The 19,554-nt window shown below is 36.9% G+C and overlaps 1 protein-coding gene across 1 annotated transcript in view; it reads left to right on the forward strand.

Annotated features, from left to right (window-relative positions):
* Positions 1–1,118: 1,118 nt before the first annotated feature.
* The window catches only part of UPP2 (uridine phosphorylase 2), a 29,295-nt gene continuing 10,859 nt past the window's right edge, over positions 1,119–19,554 (forward strand). Inside the window, exons 1-6 of the mRNA XM_039855434.1 lie at positions 1,119–1,455; positions 4,851–4,968; positions 10,701–10,859; positions 13,368–13,482; positions 16,143–16,352; positions 18,235–18,381. Coding sequence (XP_039711368.1) covers positions 1,394–1,455; positions 4,851–4,968; positions 10,701–10,859; positions 13,368–13,482; positions 16,143–16,352; positions 18,235–18,381 — 811 coding nt within the window. The 5' untranslated portion in view covers positions 1,119–1,393. The remainder of the gene's footprint in view (positions 1,456–4,850; positions 4,969–10,700; positions 10,860–13,367; positions 13,483–16,142; positions 16,353–18,234; positions 18,382–19,554) is intronic.

Raw genomic sequence — 19,554 nt, forward strand, 5'->3', positions numbered from 1 at the left:
CAAACAGGAATTGCTCTTCCAAATTACACGAACAACACACATGTATAGGCTTATTTTGCCTCAAAGTTGTCATTACCTTTTCCAAGATCAGTTTCCTTGGAGATTTTTGGATAATTTTGAGCAAAGTTACAAAAGTCTAATTGGTGGTAGCAGTTGCAAGAGTTGGAGTGCTACATTAGTTCCCTATTCTTCTTTCTCATTCTGTAAACTTTGCTACCTAGCCAAGATGAATTGAAGGAGGCCAGCATGGAATTTGAGGCATTCGTCCAAAGTGACCATCACCAGGAAGAGGAGTATCTCCTAAAACGGAGACCTCAGTTAAGATATGGGCATTTTATTCCTCACTGTGATGCACATTCTTGCAGAGAAATTCATGCACATTATGAAATGTCTTGTATATGCTGCTGTTTGAGCATTTACGAACATTTGAAGCTCTGGTTTGCTTGCAAGCCATGAGATTAATGTTCTTCAAACTGTCACCATCATACAACTTCAGTTGATTGCCATGGGAGCTAAAGAAAAAAGAACAGGATGAAGTTCTTTAAAGTCTTCTAGATTTTCCATCCCAAAAGTGTAAAGTGAGAAGCAGCAGCAAAAGTAGTGAATTTATGGATTTTTTTAAAAAAAGAGAAACTCCATTTTCTGAAAATATTAGGCCTTATTCTGTTATTCTACTTGTATTAACCTCTAACACCTGCTTCACTGGGTTTTACAGGCAGCCTAGGGGTTAGCTTAATGAAGCCCTAGAAAACAGATTTTGTTTAATTAGTAGACCTTCTGTGTGAATTTGAATGGGTAAAGTTCGAATGAAGAGGCATTCTGAGGTCGTGACTTTGTATGTTTTTCTTACTTGTGAACACAAAGTATGAAAACAAGTTTGTGAGGGGTAAAAATGAAATGTTTGGGAACTGAAAGTTCTCACGTGTACCAGACACATTATTGGAATCATTTTGGAAACCAGAAGAGGACTTGGGCCCATATACAGTCATCCCAAAGTAAATAAGTTGGTGTGCTACACCAGACCCACACTGGGATCAAGGCCAGAAGGGAAAGGTATACTGATCAACAGTTAACAAGCTAACCAACCTGGTCAGAGAGATAGGATGCCACACCTTCGAAGGGAGCCTATCTTCTTGAGGAAGTGTTGCTCTGAGAGCTGGACTACAGTATAAAAGGCCATATCGAGGAGGATATTTTTTGAATTGGTATGGGAGTTTAGAATGCTAAGAGAAAATTTCCATTAGCAATTTCAGAAGAAAACAAAAGTTTTAAGGGAAGGTGTCATTCTAACTTGGAGCTGAACTATTATGATTGATCTATAATTTAATAGCAAATCACTATATATTTCTTTGCTGACATTTACTTAAGAGTGACTATCCACACAGTACAAAGTATGGCTTCGATTTTACCTGCTTCCAATAAATCCATGACATCTGACAGGAATACATATGTTGGGTAAGTAATTTTGGTTTTGTTTTTTTTTATTTGTTTTGATCACATGGATGTTCTTTGGATTTTATATTAAATGTTCAGTAGACCTATACAGTTACATAAATTTCTTAGGTTTAGAGATGACATAGTTGGAACAGCTCATAATACAAAACAAAATAAAAACAATACAGATTTTCTTCTCAATAATGTTTTCATTCCTTGGTTCTTGGGGGAATTTGGCTCATTTAAGATAGAAGGGCAATATGCCAATTATATCTCAATTTAAAAATAAGTGAAGCAAAAAAAAAAAAATACATGCAAAAGTTTAACCAACCTGCATGAGTGAACATATTCAAAGTTCAGCTTGGTGTTCAGCCTTTAATTCCAGGACCATGGGCTGAAATATCTGAGAAATAATTAAAGGGGCCTCCCAGTGCCTAAGGGAGATTTAACTGTGTTGCAGCATATTATGAAGTGATTTCATATGCTTTGTGATAGACTTTACAGAGAATTCACTTCTAAAATACCATGTATGTTATTCATCTCAGGGGTAGACATAAATCTTCCAAAGCTGTCTGCAAATTTAGCTTCAATTCTTGCCCCAGGTTCACAGAACATAATAGAGCATTAATCTTCAGGAGGCTTTAGGAACTTTTGCATGTTCCCTCTGATTCGTGACTTGTATGAAATGTCTTGCTTAGTGCCTCCATCATGTCAGCATTTCAGAAAATGTTCATTTGCTCATCCCAAAGAGAGGTAGCCTCCTACCATGTTCATTTCTTCAGGGAAGCCAAGGAGAGAGGAAAGGAAAAATTATGAAGACGAAGGTAATGTTAAAATGGAAAGACCTCTTTTCAGCCAATACTTTTCTTTGGTTACCAGTATTCAGTACTAACTCTGCTGGGTAACTTGTCATGGTGTGCTAAAAGACTTTATTCCCAACCTCATCTTTGTCCCGCATTTTAAGAAAAGGAAAGAAAATGCAAAATGAGGTTAAGGAAGGAAACAATGCAAGTCTATTTAGTAAAAATTATATTTTGAAAAGATCAAAGTATTACAATTGCCAGATTCATACTGGGATGAATTTGGCATAATACTCCAAACTAGTCTTTTCTTTGGTAACTGATAGTGTGACCATCTTAGAAATGTTTCTTGATGAACCAGCCCAAAGGGATACGAATCTTCAACAGATATGCCCCAAAATATTCTGACCAAAGAATCATCAGTTATTGGGACAGACCATCAAGGAAAATTAAAGAATATCTCCTAATTAATTAATAGGAGTATTATGATTAATGGTTTGAGAATTTCTTCTTAAAGATAGGAAAGGTGGAGTACATCAAATTTTTAAAATACCAAGGCCCATATCTCCATGACCAACTAAACCAGAATTTCTAGGGATGGGGCCCAGTTTTCAGTACCTTTAAAAACACCCTCAGGTGATTCCGATATGCAGTTAAAGTTTGGAATCACTGGAGTAGATGAATGACATTCTTTTCTGGAGTAAGGATTTATAGATTCAGTTGGGAATCAAAGAAAAAATCTCCTGAGTAAAAGCAGTTTGACAGAATTAAACAGAAAGTGTAAGGGAAGCTGGAAGAGAAAGTAAATAGCAGTGTTTCTCAAACTTTAATGTGCACGAAATCACATAAGAGTTGATTAAAAGGCAGATTGTGATTTAGTAGGTCTAGAGTGGGCCTGAGAGTTTCCATTTCCTGGTGATGCTGCTAGCTCATTGATCACACTTATTCTAACAAGGGAGCATGGGTACATCCTCTCACCTTTCTCCATAAGGAAGGAGGAATCCTTTTGCTGTGATGCTCTGAGGCTTGTTCTGAAGTAGTAAAGTGTACTAACATCGTGGAAAACTTTATTTTTGAAACCAGCTATGATCTACTAACTAATTAAGAATCTGTTACCCTAAATGTTTTTGAGGAGAAAGTTAATAGTATAGTGTTCCACTTCCTGAACAGTTAAATTTAATTCAACAAATAGAATTTGTTAAGACTTGGGGATTAAAACAAGATATATGAGACAGCTTGCATGAGAGAATTCACAATTTTTCTGGGGAGACAGAAAATTAACATATGAAATGCTATCTATCAGCCTTAGAATGAAATAAATGCTTTAGGTGCATAGTGTAGAGTCGGGGAAAGGGGAGGCAGGAATTCATACTGACTGGAGAAAAGATGCTTGGAAAATCTTCATGGAGGAGATGATATTTCATTTTGACCTTGGAAAATGAGTAGGATTCTAATAAGTGAAAAATAGAGGGAAAGGGGAAGGATGTTTCAGGAACAAAGGCCTAACGGGGTTCTCAATTTTGGCCGTACATCACATCATGTGGGAAGCTTTAAAAAAACTTTCGGATTCTAAATTCATTGGGGCAAAGCACCAGTGTTTTTCTAAAAGCTCCTTGGTGATTATAATTGTTGAAGATCACTGGAGATATAGAAAAACAAAAGGATTTTGTTAAAATGTTTAGAGTTATTTAGTGGGAGATGGAAGGAAGTTATAGGAAAGAAGTCCCACATGGTTCTTGGCAAAGATGACTTGACCCAATGTGTTATGGGGCAGATAATTTGTTATCACTAATAATTAAAGTATATAATCTTTACACAAATAACCAAAGGCTGTGAATGATGGGCTTCATAAATATGAATTAGATTGAATATAGGTCATTCTTATAGCAGCAGTCAGCTCACTGTCTTGCATTCTATGTCCCGCATTATTTTACCAAGAGAGAGAAACGATGGTGGCCTGGCTAGGCTCATTTAGGTCTCAGGGCGATCTTGCAAAGCAGTTATTATTTTTACTATACTCATTTTACAGACTAGGAAACTAAAGAATAAAGATAAAGCAACTTACCCAAGATTGCAGAATTAGTTAGTATATATATGGTTGAACTAGTAGTGGAACCCAGGCAATCTGACTACAGAGCCCAGTAGCTTATATTACACAGCCACCCATGCAAAGAAAGAAAATGACCACGAGGGCAGCACAGAACTGGATAGAAATGACTATTCTGTAATCCACTGGTTGTAAAATCTTGTACAAGTTTCTCAGTTTCTGTATACCTTGGCTTCTTCATTTGTAAATTGGATTGTTTAGTATTGCTTTCATTGCTATGGGAGTATTATGGGATTAAATGAGGTATTGTATTTATTATATGCAATTTGTATGGCATTGTGCGCTTTCATGCATAAGGCTATGCCTATGTGCACAAAAAATGTTAGTTGTTGTTGTTGTTGCTATTATTATTATTATACTGTATTGCTTCTTGACAAAGTATTTAATCCTAAATGAAGGTTTGTATCCAATTTGGGCTAGTGATTATCATTGATGTAGACTGATATCTTTTTCTTGTGCGTGCTTTCTCTCTAAATTCTTTTATACTTTTTTCATATTATTTTTTCCAGAAAAAGGTTTGTTCATGTTAAAAATCCTTACCTGGATTCTATGGATGAAGACATTCTCTATCACTTGGATTTAGGAACAAAAACACACAATCTACCAGCAATGTTTGGGGATGTAAAGGTAAAAATATTTCTAACTTTAAGAAAAACAATTGCGTCTCCTCTGCTGATATTGCTTCGTATTTTCCCCCAATATAAACTTTACCCATTCAGCTAGCAAAATGTCAGAGGTCCCAATAGGATCTGAAGGCATGTTCATTCTCTGAAACAATTTAGAATCTGTTCATCATGAACAATCATTTCCTCTCCAACAAGACATAAAGGCTCCCAAACTAAATCTAATACAAACATGATTATTTGGCTGCTCTGGTCCCTAGAGGTAAATACAATTTTATTCACAATAGAGTTGAGTGTTGACAATTCATTGTGATTCACTTCACTGTTTAACATCTACATTTATATTCGAACCTCACTAATTCACATTTTATTAAATCATAACATTAACTCAACAAAATTAACAATGCTACCTTATTCTACTTTTTGAAAATAACCAGTATTCAATATTTCATATTATTAAGATTTTTATTTCATAAGAAATATTATGAGAAAAGTGTTTATGGAATAATACTAGAAAAATTTACTTCTCTATATTTATTTTATCTTATATATATTAATTATAAAAGCAGTTCATATTCATCATTTAAACTGGAAAAATATTAGAGAACAATGATTTTTAAAAATACATCTAAAAAACCCTCATCTAAACATAGACATCAGCCTATTTTCTTTTCTTTTAATCTCCTTTAATAAATTTTAAAATAGTTGGAATTACAAAACTTTGCATCCTGCATTTTGTACTTAACTTTATGTCACTAACATTTCCCCATATTATGACATTTTCTTTGATACATTATTTATGGATGTCAAGTGGCTGTGCCATACATTATATAGTCTACTTTTATATTAAAGTATTTTCTATTATAAAAACCACTAAAATGGATTATTTTCACACCTAAATATTTTTCACATTTAAGTCTATTTACTTAGGATGATTCATTGCAGTGGTCAAAGGGAATAAACTTTTAAAATAATTTTTGTTTTTCAAAAGGACTTTACTTATTCAGATTCTCATCAAAAGAGAATTGTACAGTTTTCATCTGACTTTTATTCACTTTTTTAGCAATTACAAAAACAAACAAACAAAGCAAATCTCATATACAGTATCTCATCTAATCTTTATGTTAGCCCTCTTAGGTGGGTTTAACAGATGTTCATTTCCTACATAAAACAAAGAAATTAAGTTCAAAGAAGTCAAAGGAAGTTAACAAGTTACAACAGACAGTGGCAGAGATAGAAATTGGATCACATTATTTCAAGTCCAATTTCTAGGGTTCTTACCCACTGCGCTTGGAGTCATAATAACTGAGAACAGTTCATTAATTGAGAGGGGGAACTGAAGAAAGGGGATGAAGAAGGAAAGAAGGCGAGAAGGAGGAGAAGGAGAAGGAGAAAGGAAGGAGCTAAATTGCTTCCTCCCCCTCCCATCTCTCCCAGGGCACAATGCCTAAGGTTGTGTCCTGATTTGACATACCCATTACCCCACTCCAGTCTGCTGCTCCTTGTCTTTTAATGCAGCAGTCCCTAACCTTTTTGGCACCAAGGACCGGTGCTCCTATGAGAATCTAATGCCTGATGAGCTGAGATGGAGCTGAGGTGGTGATGCCAGCGCTGGGGAGCGGCTGCAAAACCAGATGAAGCTCAGCGTGCTTGCCTGCTGCTCACCTCCTGTTGTGCAGCCTCGTTCCTAACAGGCCACTGACCAGTACCTGTCTGTGGCCTAGGAGCTGGGGACCTCTATTTTAGTAGCCTTTCTCCATATTTACGTTCAATGTAACCTCTCTCCCTACTACTGTTTCTGATGTTTATGTTCCCAGAGTCATTGATCAAGGCTATTACGATAATCATCAACCAGACTTTACTTGAATTAAAATAATATTAGATTTGAGGTTCATGTCTCACGATGATTTTCCCAGGACCTTTATTTGGAGATTAACTAAAAGACACCTCATAATTAATAAACTAAGGTGCACATCTAATTAAACTAGAAAGACTCAGGATATGTTTTTGAGATGGAACGTTTCTATTATCTACATGTCTAGGTACCTGTCTTTTCTCTACCATTTATGGAGAGCTTTCCATGTATCTGACTCTGGTTAGGCATATGTCTGTGTTAGGCATATGTATATCATTCTAAACCCATAGCAGCTAAAGTCGTTGTTATTGTCTCCATTGTACAGATGAGAAAACTGAAGCTCAAACATACATGTAGCTATAATATATGTATCTATACATATTTGTAACATATGTTATAAATGTATTGTTATAAATATGTCATAGCCCTATATCTATGTATCTGTACATATATCTCTCTATATATGTTTATCTATATATCTATATCTGTAATAGTCATAACACAGCTAGTAAGTGAAAGAATTGGACTTAAACCTTAGGCTTCTCTGATGAAAAGCATAATAGTTCTTTCTTTAGTTGAAAGACAATAAGCACTACATTTTGTACTCTGTTAGTTTTTGGGAAATCATTGGAATGGAAAGCTTTGTTTCAGACATGAAAATAATGGGACTCTCACACCTCTCTTCACACACACACACACACACACACACACACACGGTTGTCTCATTGTTGTTACAATCCCAGGAATCAGGCCATAAATTCTCTACCCGACTAGATTTTCATCAGCACTTATTTTCACATTCTGTCATAACCTCTATCCAGCCTTATAAACTCACCATCCACCTGGTGTGGACCCCTTCAGTAGATTCTCTTTTGAATAAAAAGACATGCTCTGATTTAGAATCCATTTTGTCCCACCAGAGAGCAACTCTATTGACCGGGCCATTTTGATGACTAGCAAGCAAAAGTACATGTGTGTGTACGTGTGTGTGTGTGTGTGTGTGTGTGTGTGTGTGTGTGTGTGTAGACTGGGAAGTAGATAATGTAGTTCCAAATAATCAGACTGGCTGTTTAACCCATACCAGAATCCTCTAGAGACAGCAGGTAAAGTTTGATTTATATTTACAGATGCTTTTCTCAGAAACTTGCCTTCTTTCAGCCACATTCTTAGCTTTAAATGAAAACATGCTAGGTTCAGTTTCTTGACTCCTTTAAATCCTAGGGCAGCGATCCTAGTTAAGAAGAGAGGACATAATCCATCAGTACCTGAAAACTCAACCTCGTCTTCATAGAGATAATCATCATTACTAACAGCACTATTTTCAAAGGAAAGGAGAACTCTGGATGTGTAAAATTTAGACCTTAAAGATGCTGACAATCAATCTTATTTCCTTTGTTTTTTTTACTTACTATATTTTAAAAGGTTTTGCTAGCTGGTACTGCAAAATATCAGTGGCTTAACACAAGTAAATTTATTTCTTACTTACATTGAGTACAAAGTGGGTGTTACCAGTTTATGCGTACTTTCTTCCAGTGTGATTCAGGAACCCACCTTGGTGCTCTATCACCTTCAAGGAGTGGCTTGCAAAGTTTTTCTGAGTGTCAACATCTATCCAGCAGACAGGAGAAAACAATCTGTAGGATCACCAATGGGAAATTTCTATGGGCTAGGATTAGAAGGGGCACCCATCATTTCTGCTCACATTCTAGTAACTGGAACACAGGCATGTGGCCTCATCTACTTGGACAGGAGGCTAGGAACTTGAGTTTAGTTGTGTGCTCCCAAAAAAGGGGAAACGGCTTTGATAAACAGCTAATCAGACTTTGTCATACTAGCTGGAATGAATCAAGCAATTAAAAAATACAGTGGAAGAGCTTTAGAAGTTATCTACTCAAACTTGACAACCAAATACATCTTTTATAAAATTACCAACTGATACCCTCCAATCTCTCACTAGAAAGTTCAAGTAACATGAAAAAACTTTACCTTATAACACTCTGTAATATACATTTTTTAAGTGTTTGTACTCCTTTGTTAACATACAAAATGCGTGAACTGCAATAGGACCAGGTTAATAAAGCACAGCAGAGTTAAGTCTTTTAAGACAGTAGGCATATTTGTAAGTAACTCAATTCTGGCTATCTATGGCAAAGTCCTTAATATGTTTTTGTAATGTTTTAGACTCCTTCCCAATATACTTTTATCTTCTTTGATATAAATTGGACAAATTATAAATTTGTTTGGGACATAAATCACAGTAAGTGTCACTTAAGGTCAGTGTTGGTTGGTGGTCTTCAGCCATGTTACTTCTCATTAAAGCAGCCAGACTTGAAATTGTGTCTAGAGGTGATATTTAGTAAGTCTGATTTAGGAGTAGGGCTTCAAGAATAAAAATGCTTCTGTCTATACCTATCATCTTTAAGTCACCAAAAACATTTGGAAATTCCTCTTGATTACAGCAATATCTAGAGTTCAAAGAAGAATTCAAACTGCAAGCTATTCTAACATCTGTTTCGATTTTATGGTCAATCTGAAAAGTTGTAATTTACATTCACTGTATGTACCGAATGAAGAAGTTATTTTCAAACTACTGTCTTTTGAAAATATAAAACAAAACAAACAAAAAAATCTCTTTGTACTTAGATCTTGAGCTATGTCTTACTTGTCCATACCAACATAGGGAAAAATTTCATGAATAATCAATAACAATTTAAAAACTTTCCTTAGGCCATGGTCTTACTCTCTTTGCTACCCCGCCTTTATGGCTAACTTCCATTCCAGGTTATTATCAACTTTAAGCCCCATCAGGGAAACTCATCAGAAGCCACAGAAAAGACAATAATGAGGGCTGAAGAAAAGCAGAGGGGCTAGATAAAAGGATAATTACATCTCATGAGAGAAAATGAGTGTGACATAGGAATTATTGCTACATGGAAACAGAATGCATCATGTAATCCGACAGCCCGAGTCACAGTAAGTCATTTGTGAATGGAGGTGCCTACTCTACAATCTCAGTTAGGCATTTTCTTAGACAGATATTCTTTATTCCTGTAACGGACCTTGCCAGCAATCCTTCTGATCCTCTGCCTAATGATTCCCACATCAGTCAGCCACCACCAACTGTCTTTTTCTTACTGGATTTAAACAAGTTTTATTTGTACAAAAATATCTGCAAACACATATTTTATTAAGTTTGACACTCTTGACTGCATCACCTATTATAATTTCAGAGATGTTAAAATGTGAACAAAACAAAATCAAAAACATATTATTGGAGTTGATGAAATACCGTAGTGAAAATTTCAGTCTACAATAAAGCTTGTTCCATGAGAATTTCTTCTTAAGGAGAAGTTGGGAATGTCTTGATGTGATTTTTTTTTTTTTAAAGCTTTATTTTAATATAGCACATTTTACAATAAAAACTTAGGATTGGGGACGTGGAATGAGAAAATATATCTAAATCTCATAGTTCTTTTGTTCTCATGTTATTTATATTCCATGTCCTAGGTATTGACATACTAAACATTTAGCCTGTTAATGCCGAACTATAAGCTGCAGATATCAACTTAAGAGGCTGGTTGATGTTCGATGTGAAGTAAAACACCAGGAAACACTGACCTGAATAAGAGCAACACTTACTTTGATTTTCGTAATGATCTTTTTCTTTACTAATTATGTACATCAAACTTTGTGTCTGGTTGCCTTATTTATAGGTTAACGGTGCAAATCAGTTAACTCATCAACATAACCCATAATATCTACACATACTCTTAAATAAATTACAGAAAAATGAAATAAAAACACTAAAGTTGAAAACCGATCCTTGGTTTTTATCCTAGTTATTAATGCAAGAAACTGTTTTTTTTTTTTTATTTTAACAGTTTGTCTGCGTTGGGGGGAGCCCCAACAGAATGAAAGCGTTTGCATTGTTTATGCGTAAGGAGCTTGGATTGGAGGAAAGTGGAGAGCACATAAAGGACATCTGTGCTGGGACAGACAGATACTGTATGTACAAAATTGGTCCCGTGCTCTCCATCAGCGTAAGTACTCAGTGACTGCACTTCAGGTAGTCAGTCATCACAAGCTCACAGAAAAAGAGGGAACTTCTGAATCAAGGAGTTCTGTTTCTGCTCCAGCTTTGCCCTCTCACACAACTAAATTAAATTTCCAGGTGTAACATTCATTATTGGAAAAAGTCCTAGGGGCAGAACATAGTATTCAGTGTTACTGTAGTTTAGTTTATTAATTATCACTTAGCGATTCAAGTTAGGGGAAAAAAAAACTCAAAGCGCACTTCCTCTCTTTAGTTTGTAACTGATTAAACCACCAGTAATTTTCTCTCCTTTATCCCTTTTCCAGCTTTGGGAATGTTGAGCTTTAAGCACACAGGGGTCAATTTTCAGGATTACCAAAGAGTGCCATTTAACACTATAATAAGCTAGCTGAAAAGCTGTTAATGCATTTCCAGAGCTCTTGTGAATTACTCATGTATTTAGAATATGTTAACAGGTCTGGACACACACAGTGTCCTAAGACGAAATGAAAATGGAATAATTTGCAGTTTTAGGGAATATATAAACCACTTCCTTCTTGAACTCAGGGTGTATGTGCCTGTGCACCAAGCTTGTCTTTCTAAGTTTATATCTTCCTCAGAATTGTATTCTGAAATAATAGCTCTACACCATCGCATATCTGGATGCTGCAGCCCTTGTAAGGGGCACAGCTCAGTTGATCTTCCTTCTGGGTTAAAGATGCCTGAAACTTGCTTTGGGCTTGAGCCCATTTATTAATTTTCCTCATTCGATAATCATAGAATATCTACATTAGAAGGAAACTGAATAACCTTTGATCTTGGCAAATTTTGTCTTACTAATTTTTGCTGACTTTTAGGCTACAACTGTTTGTCAATTTTTTGCACAATAAATGGGTAAGGACAAAAATGTAAGGTTTATAAAAATGTGAAACTATCATAAACAAGCAGTTAAACATAAGAGTAAGATATCAAAGCAGCAGTAGACAGATCCTGTTGTCTTGTCAGGGAAAAAAGAGCTGAAATATGTATTAGGCCAAGAGGTCAGCTAATTAGAAATGGGCCTCACTAAGCAGACAGTGGATTTCCGATTTGGGCCCCTTCTTTGAAAATTCTTCCTCTCCAGCAACTGAGTGTGTGTGTGTGTGTGTGTGTGTGTGTGTGTGACACAGAGAGAGAGAGAGAGAGAGACAAAGAGACAGAGAAAGAGAGAGAGAGGAGATAGGGCCTTTAGCAGAAACACACAAACCCGGTTGTCATTTTATTACCATGTCACATAGTAAGTGAATATTATAAATATATCAAATATCTCGTATAGAGAGAATCTAATAGATCAAATAATGATTTGTTCTCCTAATTTACAGTTGAGGAAATTGAGATTTAGTTTACTCGTTAGTGGCAGAGTCAATGCCAAAGCCCAAACTTGTTAATCTCAGACGTATACATTAATACGGGTTTGATTCATGTCTCCAAGAGACTTGAAATACATTTGAAAGTCAAGGTGTGTTCAATGGGAGGCAAAATGGGGAACCCAGAGGTTCAAAGTTTTCATTGTTTAATATTTGTGATGGTGAGAAGGAGGGAACTCAGGTGAGAACATCGTGGTCACAACGACAATGGTTTTCCAGATTTGCTGATGAGAGAATTAGTGACAGGCATCATCTAATTTTTTCTGCACACAAAGTCTTTATGCCAGAGAGCAAAGTTGAAGAACACATTTGACTTTCTAATTTATGTTAGGAATTAAATAACCACCGATTCTAAACTTAGCTCCAGCTACTACAAATTCCAGCATGGAGGATATTTCTGGAGAATTATTAGAACATATTATAACAACTAGGAGTTGCTAAATCCTCTAATCCATGTTGACTCCTTTTCTGGTGACATTGATTCTACTGTTCCAAATGCTGAGGAAAATCGAGGTTATGGTCATGATCTACAGCAACTTAACCTTGCCTGCACGTTCAGTATATGCTCTGAACTGTTAGGCATGGCTGTAACCTACATCTCTACCCTTGTACCTTTCAGAGCTCACAATGAATGAATGAGGCGACATGAGAGCAATGACATGGATTTACTATTTCATTTAGTAAGGTGGAAAGGAACTGATGACATGGAAACCAAATTTATATTTCCTCAAAATCAAGTCAGTCTTGAAAAAGCTCTATTTCAAAGGCTCACTATAAAGAGGCCAGTGGAGAGATGAAAAATGGCACTGCCCTGACACACGGGTACACCATGCCACTGCCACCTTCTGCTCTTGACCATGAAGGCTGAACTCAGTGTAACTGGCAGGGAGATGCCTCTCTCGGATCCTCAGAGATGAACATGTCGATCAGCATGTCATGTAGGCGTCAGTTAGAGCTGCTTTACGTCTTCCTTGGCTTTGAGCAAGTCGTGATCATTATGTAAATTTATCTAAGGGCTGGTAACTTGTAATGAAGAAAGAAAATATGTCCTGTGCCTGTATCGGTTTGCGAGATGTATAATGAATGACCTTCTCTTTTTTTCTCAACAGCATGGTATGGGCATTCCTTCCATTTCTATCATGCTTCATGAACTCATCAAATTACTGCACCACGCCCAGTGCTGTGACATTACCATTATCAGAATTGGCACATCAGGGGGAATAGGTGAGATGGTTTGATTTCTACTATAAAGTCCAAGTGACTGTTCCATACAGAGTAGCTGCCAAAATATAGAAACATACTCAGAGCCTAGTAGAAAACCAGATGGGCTAAGAAGTGTCAGGAGGCTTAGCTTAAGGACATTAAAAGTAATTTAGAGAAATATTTCTTTTCTATCTTCCTCTTTTTTCTCCATGGAAACCTGGAGGGAGAGATCCCACTGCCTATTGCCTAGATGAACTTAGGTGTTCTTAAGGAGACAAGTAGAATTACTAGGAAATATGTTTTGAGGATAAGAGTAAGTTTTGAGGGTTACAGAAATTTTGAGGTGTAGAAATTTTTAAGTGACAGAAATAAGTATTTTCACGTAAAAAAATCACCACTAATATTTCCCTTGTTTGTTAGCTATGTCAGCAGACTTCATAGTTCTTAGGAAAATGTTGCTTTTAGCTCAAGTCTGCAATTACATCCCCTTTCTTGGCTGGATTTTTTCCTTACAACACACCAGAGGAGATCAGTCTTTAGGGAAGGGCCAAGAAATGCTTCCTAAAGTTTCCCCACAGCTTCCCCTCCTCCCTTCTTCCTTGGCTGGTCAGGCAGCTGGTCAGGGGCCTTGTTTGTGCTTCCACACTGAGCTGAGATAAGGTTCTGAGGAAACCTCCTTCTTTTTCAACCTTTTCTTTAGGAGCAGATCTTGTGAGGGAGTGATTTTACTGTCATCAACTGCGAATACAGACAGAGCATTGTAACTGAAAGAGCTTGGTTGACAGAATGACAGGACTGACTGGGAATTAGAAAAAAAAAGCCGAGATTTTGGTCTTAGAACTACATATTTTTGGAGCAAAAAGTGACCTCAAAAATCCTCAAACAAAAAACTAGAGAAGTGACTTGTCCACTATCACAGAGCCACAGAGAGCTGAGCCGTGCTTCAGTAGAAACAGACATGTTCAAAAAGATTAGCCCCTCTCCACAGCTGTGGTGCATGAATAAAGTCCAGCCAAGACTTTATTTTTCCATATGAGATAGAAAAAAAGGACATTCGTGGATGTCCATCCTGAAAGAGGAGAATGTTAGCAATCATTGTTACATTAGGCATCCTCCTGGATGCCCTTATTTTGGCCTTTGAAAGACTTTAATCAGGATATAAATGTTCTAAATATTAGGATGGCATGTGAATAGCATCATTTTTGATGCCCACATTTTCAATTTCTTTCTCAATCATTTTCGTATTCTTAGAATATTGTGAATAATTCAAGGATCCACTTATTTGATTTGTTTAAAAAGTATTAACCCACCAACGCTCTATCATCAGAGTTCACCGTGGGTCCCTGGCTGGATTGGTTAACGTCACATTGACCAATATTGGAATTTATAAAAACCCAGAAGATATGGCTGTCCTCAATGGCAGGGTTTGATAAGCTTTCTCTGTAAAGGGCCAGATAGTAACTGTTTTAGGCTTTGCAGGTCTTATGGTTTCTGTTGCAACTTCTCAACTCCGTTATGATAGTATGGAAGCAACCATAGACAATATGTAAATGAATGAATGTGGTTATAAGTAAATAAAACTTTACTTACAAAGACAGGCTGGAATTGGCCCATGAATTGTAGTTTGCTGATCTCTGCAGCATTATAACTCTATGGAAGCACTCTTTCATTCAACAAATTTTTATTGAGTACCTATAATGTAATAGGCATATTGCTAGACCTGGGGAGACAACAGTGAACAGACAATGCTCTTGCCTTAATGGAGCTTATGTTTCATCAGAGCAATAGAGAAACAAATGAATAATTACAAAAAATGTGATTAAAGTTAGAACAGAAAGAGTCTAGGGCACTATCATTATATGTCCCCTTATTTTGGCTCTAAACAGAAATCGGAATGGGTCAAAACTAGGTCAAAAGCTGGGCCTCGAGAAATTTAATGTAATCTATCTGTGTCTCCTTTTAATTTTTTTCTCCTCCATGGATTCATACCATTTGGAGGAAGTGACTTAAGCTGATGCCTGAAGAATGAGTCCGTGTCAGTCTGACGAAAAGTTGTTGGGGAGGACAAGAGAGCATTCCAGGCAGGGAGAATAACAGTTGGCAGAAAATGGTTTCTCAAGTCCCTGTGACTTGAGTTACTGAGTCCCATGAGCAAGCCAGACTTTGCAGCACTGGAAGGTCAGCCAAGAGGCCTAATTTACATGGGGCCAGAGAGGAGAGAAGAGAACGGACGTGAGGAGAATCAGAAGGAAGAGAAGATAGAGATGCAAAGAAATTATAGTAATCAAGGAGCTGCAGAGAAGATTAAATATCAAGTAGTCACATCACTTTATGAAAGCTACTTGCTGGCAGGCTCATTTAGTTTGTTCCTGACCTAATTTATTCAAATTTGAGCCCGAAGGCCAATACTAATTTGCATGTCCAAGAGTCATGTTTGTCTTGAAATCTAAACCCCATCACATTGTAAATGTGAATGTGGAAAGACAGCAAATGTAAATGCTTATACTGAATGTTGTTATTTAATTGCATTTGAAAAAGAAAATAATTTAAAAGATGAAAATAAGGAGAATCATTAGCCACTAGCATTAATTAGTGTTGGCAGAACTAATTACATACTATGTGTCAAAAGTAAACTGTAAGTGACATTCTTTGGTAACCATTTATTTATTCCCATACTACAGGGATCACACCGGGGTCTGTTGTAATAACAGATACAGCTGTAGATTCTTTCTTCAAGCCTCGGTTTGAACAGGTAATCTTGGATAACATTGTCACCCGAAGTACTGAACTTGACAAGGAACTGGCTGAGGAATTATTTAACTGTAGCAAAGGAATACCCAACTTCCCAACGCTCATTGGACATACGATGTGTACCTATGATTTTTATGAAGGTAAGAAAAATTCATAAACTGTGAATGCAACTGAAAATTGTTAGCAACTCTTTGTTATTCAAATCCATAATTTATATTAAAAACTCCTCTTTAGAAAATTAATAGTTGGGGATTAAAAATGGAACTGAAACAGCCTTTTTAACTTTCTGAAGCATAGGAATGTAAGGACATAATAAGCCACAGAGAAACACACATAATGAATATATATTGAGAGTGGGTTTAATCCTCCAAGAACAAATTGAATACTAAAATGCAATTAGTGATGTTAGCGAAATCTTATCTCTGTTTATGCTTTTAATTTAAATTGGTGACTCTGGAAGAAGGGGAATATGTTGATTCTGTTTCTGCCATTTTGAGGTATAATCATCTGTACCTCAAAAAGGATCTGGCAGTCAAGAAAAAGCGGAGACCAGGAAATGGGGAGAAATATTTAGGGGAGGAAATTCCAAAGGGATAGGGTGGTCTCAGAGTGATTCTTGTTCTTTCAGTGATGAGCAGTGTCCCCAAATCAAGTTAAAATTTTAAAAATTATGTGTGGAGATAAGATATATTATCTAAAAATGTTACTTCAGTAAAGGTGGCACCACCACGTACATATTATAAAACAAGAGGCACGTTGAGTCTGATTAGGGTTGAGACTCTGATAGGCCACTGGCCCCCTCACTGAGAGGGTCACGGATGGGTTTAAGCCAGAGCTTGCAAATGGCAGCCTTTTGGAGTCAGTGTTTTCTTTAGCCTGCACAGAATTTTTTAAACGTGAATTTTCTTTTTGCCAACATTTATAATTTCTGGAGATTTCATATGAAAATCCATAGTTTTGTCTTCCTGAAATAACATAACATTAAAAAATGTAAAATAATGCATGGCAGGCCTGGTAAGCCTCAGCCCACATTCAGTGAAGGTGAGGTGAGACTGCTCCCTTCAGACCACACAGACCTCGTTGACATTACCTGCTTGGCTTCTAGGACATCTGAGTTTGAATCGGCTTAAATAACACTATATTAGAGGTGTTGGCAGGCAGCCTTAAGGAGGAAGACCAAAGGAGAAGCAGACAGTCAGGGTGAAAGTAGCATGAAAGATAGAGGAAAGGGAGGAAAAAAAAAAGAGAAAAGGTAGCCAAAAAGTAAACTGTGCCAATAATAGAAGGTCACAGGGTGATATTATCCTGCTTTGCTTCAACCCAGGCCATCCTTGGGAGTTGGGTGTGGGGAAATCGGTTTCTAGTACATGCAAGGTGGAGATGAATAATAGCATCGAGCTTTTCCCACCCTCTTCTAGCTCCATGAGTTGATATAGGTGAAATTACGTGATGAACGAATACTAAGAGCAGCCTAGAAGGGAAAAAGTGATCACAAATGGTGACATACAGCCTGAGAGCTGTGTGTCGAGGAAGAAGGTAGACCAATCTATTGCCTGTATGTGGCTGCCACTGTCATCATAGGCAGATGGAGAGCTGCAATGTCCAAACCAGTGTCCTGATTCTCAAGTAGCTAAGAACACCACAGTCTTGAAGCCTCTTCTCCCCTAGCACCAGCACCTGGCCCTGGGTGATCCCCCAGTCTCGGGAACAACCTAAGATTTTCCTCAAAGGACAGATCTCTCAGTAACCCTTTGGGTACAGTGCTGGTTGCTGCGGCCACTCAATGGTTACTTGCTCCAGAGCTGGGGTGCTCAGCACCATAGAGACTCCTTTACATATGAGACTCCTGAGTGGGGCACAGCCTTGCTCCTCATCCCATGATAGAAAGATTCAGATGGTGGGGTTTGTCCTACCTGGGGTGCAGACCCAAGAGATAGAGTCAGCTGCAGAGCACTCCAGCTGACAGCAAGCTTCTTAGGGATGCCACTGCCACTGTGGTCACTATTCTCTATTCTCTTTCAGGCCAGGGTCGACTAGATGGAGCACTGTGCTCCTTTTCCAGAGAAAAAAAGGTAGATTACTTGAAGAGAGCATACAAAGCCGGCGTCAGGAACATTGAAATGGAATCTACAGTGTTTGCAGCCATGTGTAGACTTTGTGGTCTAAAAGGTAAGCTGTTCACGAATATCTAAGATGAAAGTCTCTCCTTCATGAAGTTACTTTCACTCTACAGGAGAAGAAAAAGAAGTCCAGCTATGTATTATTTTGGGTTGAATGCATGCCTTATAATTGTTCATAATATGTATTATCTCAAGATGTCTTTCGAGTAGGCAGGACACTATTCCCATTATGGAAATGAGGAAACCAATTCTCAAGGGTCAAAAGCAAGTTGCCAAAGGTCACCAGCTATTGGGTTATGTAGCCAGGACTTGACAGCAAGTTCTACTTTCTTACTCCTGGCTGCTATTCTCTATTACAGTTGAATTTATCAAGACATGACACAAATAAAATATTCCTAAAATAGTCCATCAAAGGACTAGTGTGTTTTTAAAGTTAATTTACATGCATTTTTGCTTTTCCCAACTTTTTATTTAGAAAACTTTTAATAATACAGAAAGTGGGAAGTATAATAAATATCTATATACCTTTTACCAAGATTCAACAGTTTTTAATATTTTGCCACATTTGTGCATGCTCTCTAAATATATATACAGTATATACACACCCACACACCCCATTTGCTTTTTTCCCTGAATATTTGTAAATGAATTGCAAACATCATGCCACTTAACTTTTGTACCTCAGTATCATTTCATAAGAATAAAAATATTCTCCTAATGATCACAACACCATTATCAAACTGACAAAAAAGATTTAAAAAGTAAAAATAGTTTCATAATATCACTTAACATCCATTCTATATTTAAATTTTCCTAAAAATATCTTTTCTAGATTTTTTGCTTATCCAACATCAAATTAACTTTATACATTAGTTATTTCATTGTTATATCTTTACGTTTTACATCTAGCATATTCTCCCTGTTTTTTCTCAATACAGTAGATTTTCTGAAGAGTCCGAATATTTCGTGTTCTAGAATTGTCTGCGTGTTTCATCATGGGGTTTCACTTGCTCGTCTATGCTGTATATTTCCTATAAAGTGGAACTAAAGTCTAATGGCTCAATTAGATTAGCAATTTCAAGTTGGATCACTTGGTTCAAGTGGTAACTGCTATCTCGCTCCATTGGAAAGTTAAAGTTTTCTCTTTGAAAGTAGCAAATAATTTACGGAGGTGATAATTTGGAACTGCGTTGATATCCTGTTACCCAACTGTCATTTACCC

This window comes from Pteropus medius, unplaced genomic scaffold (assembly GCF_902729225.1).
Source record: "Pteropus medius unplaced genomic scaffold, Ma_sr-lr_union100, whole genome shotgun sequence".
Taxonomy (NCBI): Eukaryota; Metazoa; Chordata; class Mammalia; order Chiroptera; family Pteropodidae; genus Pteropus; species Pteropus medius.